The sequence below is a fragment of the Pundamilia nyererei genome, unplaced genomic scaffold (genome assembly GCF_000239375.1).
Source record: "Pundamilia nyererei isolate P.nyererei 1_Seehausen unplaced genomic scaffold, PunNye1.0 scaffold03342, whole genome shotgun sequence".
In the NCBI taxonomy this organism is placed as follows: domain Eukaryota; kingdom Metazoa; phylum Chordata; class Actinopteri; order Cichliformes; family Cichlidae; genus Pundamilia; species Pundamilia nyererei.
Window position 1 is genome coordinate 1 of NW_005190743.1, and position 3,867 is coordinate 3,867.

General features: G+C 49.2%; 1 protein-coding gene across 1 annotated transcript; it reads right to left on the bottom strand.

Annotated features, from left to right (window-relative positions):
- Positions 1–806: 806 nt before the first annotated feature.
- On the bottom strand, positions 807–3,861 carry LOC102202200 (selenium-binding protein 1). Its single transcript, XM_005755798.1, has 8 exons — positions 3,703–3,861; positions 3,400–3,582; positions 3,068–3,249; positions 2,754–2,832; positions 2,561–2,682; positions 2,384–2,476; positions 2,050–2,168; positions 807–1,931 (listed from the first exon to the last, which is right to left on the bottom strand). The coding sequence occupies exons 1-8, from the start codon at positions 3,821–3,823 to the stop codon at positions 1,769–1,771; spliced, it is 1,062 nt and encodes a 353-aa protein (XP_005755855.1). The 5' UTR covers positions 3,824–3,861; the 3' UTR covers positions 807–1,768.
- Positions 3,862–3,867: the final 6 nt, after the last annotated feature.

A 3,867-nucleotide genomic window follows, 5' to 3' on the forward strand; every position in this document is an offset into this window, starting at 1 on the left:
CTCTGCCCGTTCTGTTGGTTTTTGTCTTTTGCCCTTCTCCCCCGTCCCTCTTCTCAGCTGTTTCTCTTTCCCTCTTTCTTTCTCCCCTTCTTTTCCCCAGTCAAGTCTGTCCCGTATTCAGCAAGTGAAAATAAAATAAACAATAAAAGGTGAATCAAATGGACCATTATGGCAAGGCTGGGACGGTCCAGTTGGTAAAGTAAATCCGTTGGGCATCTTTCTTTGCCTTTAGACAATAATTCTGATGCAAAAGAGCCAAACGGGACAGGCAAAAAAAAAAAAATTTAAATCATTATTCAGAGAGCTTCAAATGTTTTCATGAACATCACACAGCAGCACAAAGCTGTTTCATCTCCGCTCAGATGAAAAGGTGTGAGCCTCGATGTTTCGCAGTCCCCGTCTCTTCTTCCAGTCCTCAGCTCCTCAGGCTCACCTGAAGATTCTCAGGTGAACTCGTTTTGCACTCAGCCATTCACTGCAGTGAAGTTAAACCCGTACACTGCTGTGTGTGTGTGTGCGTGCAAAGGAGTGCTTAAAGGTTACAGTGGTGCTGAGGTCCAGTTGGCCCTACCAGCGCCCCCCACTGGCCATAGGGTGTACAATCAATCTATTTCACCGAGTGTTCTGGCGTCTCACAGGTGATCAGAGTGTCAGCTCTCATATTTATCAGCAGTTTATCACAGAGAGGAGAAACTAAAAGTTTACAGCAGCTGCTGGTGCTCAGATGAGACGATCAATTGACAGACAGATAATCTGCAAACAGCAAAGCAAAGCTGAGACAGAAAAACAAGCCGCAGCATCTTTGTGATAAAGTTTTAATTTCAGCTGGCGTGTGAACATTAAAGAACATTTTACAGACGTCATTGATTCAACAAGAAAAGCCTTTGATCTGATTTTTGTTTACCGAGTTGAATTTTCTCTCAGACAGGAGAAGAGCAGGTGAGTTTAACCTGGTAGTGGAGCCTCTAGTGGCTGAAAGGAGCATTACAAAAACAAGCTGCTGTGATCCAGCTCTTCTTCAACACGCGATAATGATAATAATGATAATAATAATAACAATAATAATAATAATAATGTATACTTTATTGGTACCTTGCTCAGGGGTACCTCAGAGATATCCCTGCTGGTGTTTGTGCGCATACCTCGACTGACACTGTTTGATCGATCAGTTGATTGAATCACTGATCTGATTCATGAGGTAGGAATAGAGCGAGCGGGGAAAGGCGGATGTTGTGAAGATGAAGTCTGTAAAACTCTGGGAGTTTCCCCTGAGCCGGAACGATTTAAGGAGCATTCTGCATTTTCCGTCCTGCTGGCTTTCAACAGCGTGAGCAGAGCGCTGTACCTGCAGGGAGGACGTGAGGGTGGCGTTTCACCTGAATTTGGAAGTTCAAAGTTGACCTGAAACACATGGCAGTGTGGAATAAAGCGTAATGGCCCTTTAACCTGCTCTTCCCAGGCTGGATGGAGACTCAGTGAGGAAGCTTTGGAATAATGAACAAAACATGGACACATCTGCTGAGGCTCAATTCCTCCTCATGGATTCTGGTACAGAAACACTGATTATATCTGATTCTGTTATTGATTATCTTTATGTGTGTGTGCTGATCTCTGCTGCACTTTATGTTTTTTTTCCTGCGGCCGATGTGATGGACAACAAAGTTATTCTAATGCGTGATGGTGACACCAGAAGTTACATGGAGATCAGACTCCTGCCTGAGCTGTTCTCAAATGTGTTTGGACTCTGAGGCTCAGGATGATCACGGCTTCACAGCCAGATGTCGGAGGTACAGTCTCCGCCGGGGTACCGCAGCTCGTGGGCCAGAACCGGACCGTCGGGCTCTTTACCAAAATCCACCAGGAAGTCCTCATTCAGGGCCAGACCGCCATCCACAGTGTCCACATTGATCTGCATCATCACTGATCCCTCCCTGAGCACAGACACAGTAATAAGCATGTGCACACATGAGCACCACAGCAGCATCCTGTGAGTCATGAAATAGGTCCAGGTGGACTGAGGTGGAACCCCTGTGGGGTCAACGATCGCACCTGATCATGTCGGGGTAAAACTGTTTGTCCCAGCCGCTGTACAGAGACGTGGTCGTGTAGAGGCGCCGCCCGTCCAGACTGAGCTGCAGCATCTGAGGACTTCCAGCGATACGCTTCCCCTGAGATGGACACAGGTGAGACACAGAACAGTTGGGACGGATGTACAGCATGAGGAACATTTAAATCCATTTATGTCTCTGCAGGTGCAGTCTACACCTGTACCCCCTCCTGGGGTTATCGTGTAACCATGGTTACTCTATCAGGGGCTAAGAAGACACCGGTTCTTCTACAGAGCGACAGGTGTGCTGCTTCCTGCCTCTCTGCTTTGTGATACCTTTATGATGCAGGGGCGGGGCTGCTCCTGGTTCTCTGGGTCCTCCAGGACTCTGATGGGTCCGTCCCTGACAATGCTTCCTCCCAAGAACACCTGGAAGAGACAGACAGATAAGCGGTCTTGTGCTAACGATCCACATATTCAGTGACATCACCCGACAGGGTGATAAAACCACACCTGGCCGACGAGCTGTGGGTTTCTGCGGTCTGTGATGTCATATTGTCTGATGTCACCATGCAGCCAGTTACTGAAGTACAGATAACGGTCATCCAGTGAGATCAGGATGTCTGTGATGAGACCTGCGCAGACAGACAGGTGATGTGGTCAGACAGGTGAAAGACTGCAATCAAAGGGAAATGACTGCACTCACCTGGCATCTCGGGCAACATCCATCCCTCCACCTTCTTATTAGGAATGCTGATGACCTTCTCTGCGGCCCAGTCCCCCTCCTGAGACACAGAAAGCATGTTAGCTTCAGCATGCTAACACGCTAACACCTAGCATGCTAACATCGTCTGTCTGAGGTGGGTGGTTCCAGCAGCTGGTGCCGGAGCACAGGTGAGTCGCACCTGTCTAACCTTCAAACCTGCTGAATGTTCACCACAGTTTGCTTTTCCAACTCGTCTTCCTCGTTTATTGCCTGCAGAGATCAGCTGATCATCTTTAACAGAACCACACACTCACTGCCGTTTTGTAGAATCTGAAGACGGTTGAATTCAGTGCACAGCCCACGTAGCCCTCAGCGGCACTCGGCTCATGGAGGAACCGGACCTCCAGTGGAATGGCGCCCTCTTCTCCTAGATCAAGCCTCTGCAGCTTCTTGTGGGTGGTCCAGTCCCAGATATTCAGGGCGCTGCCATAGAGCCCTGCAACACAACAAGAACCCAAAGCGTCTCAGCTGATGGATACTTATATTGATAAGGATTACTGGGACCAGAGCCGGGTCCAGAACAGACGGACACGAAAGAAGCAAAGAGGGACACTGGGAGGAGGTTCAGACTCTTCCTCTTACTCACCTTCTTGGACATGAGCTGGATTAAAACCGTTAACCAGAGCTTTGGGCGCTCCCCACTCGGTGCTGATCATCACATTGTGCCGAGGCTGGTACCAAAAGTCGTAGCCGAACGGCGCCGCCTCGCCTTGGTGCTCCCAGTTACTGATCACCTCGAACGTCTCACCATCCAGAAGAACAAAACCACCTGAGTGAAGATGAGCAGTTAAACTCAAAGACCGGCCTGACCCATGGGCTTCTGGAGTCCCATTTGCCTCTCAGCAAACAAAAGGGGCGGTGGCGTGCAGGGTTTGCGATATGGCCTAACCTTTGGCGTTACCGGACGGGTCTCCCATGCAGCTGATCATAATCTGACCACTGCCCAGGCAGTGGCTGGTGTGAGGGTTCGCCAGGCCGCACTTCCAATACAGCTCGATGGGCTCCACCATCTGAAATGTAGTTAATATTCATCACACACACACACACACACACA

What these genes read in the sequence shown, in the direction of transcription:
- LOC102202200 (XM_005755798.1), bottom strand. Translation starts at nt 3,823, where the DNA reads ATGGTGGAGCCCATCGAGCTGTATTGGAAGTGCGGCCTGGCGAACCCT. An exon ending in CCCGTCCGGTAACGCCAAAG is followed by an intron (nt 3,583 to 3,702) that starts GTTAGGCCATAT and finishes ATCTTCACTCAG; the next exon opens with GTGGTTTTGTTCTTCTGGAT. An exon ending in TCAGATTCTACAAAACGGCA is followed by an intron (nt 2,833 to 3,067) that starts GTGAGTGTGTGG and finishes TCTGTGTCTCAG; the next exon opens with GAGGGGGACTGGGCCGCAGA.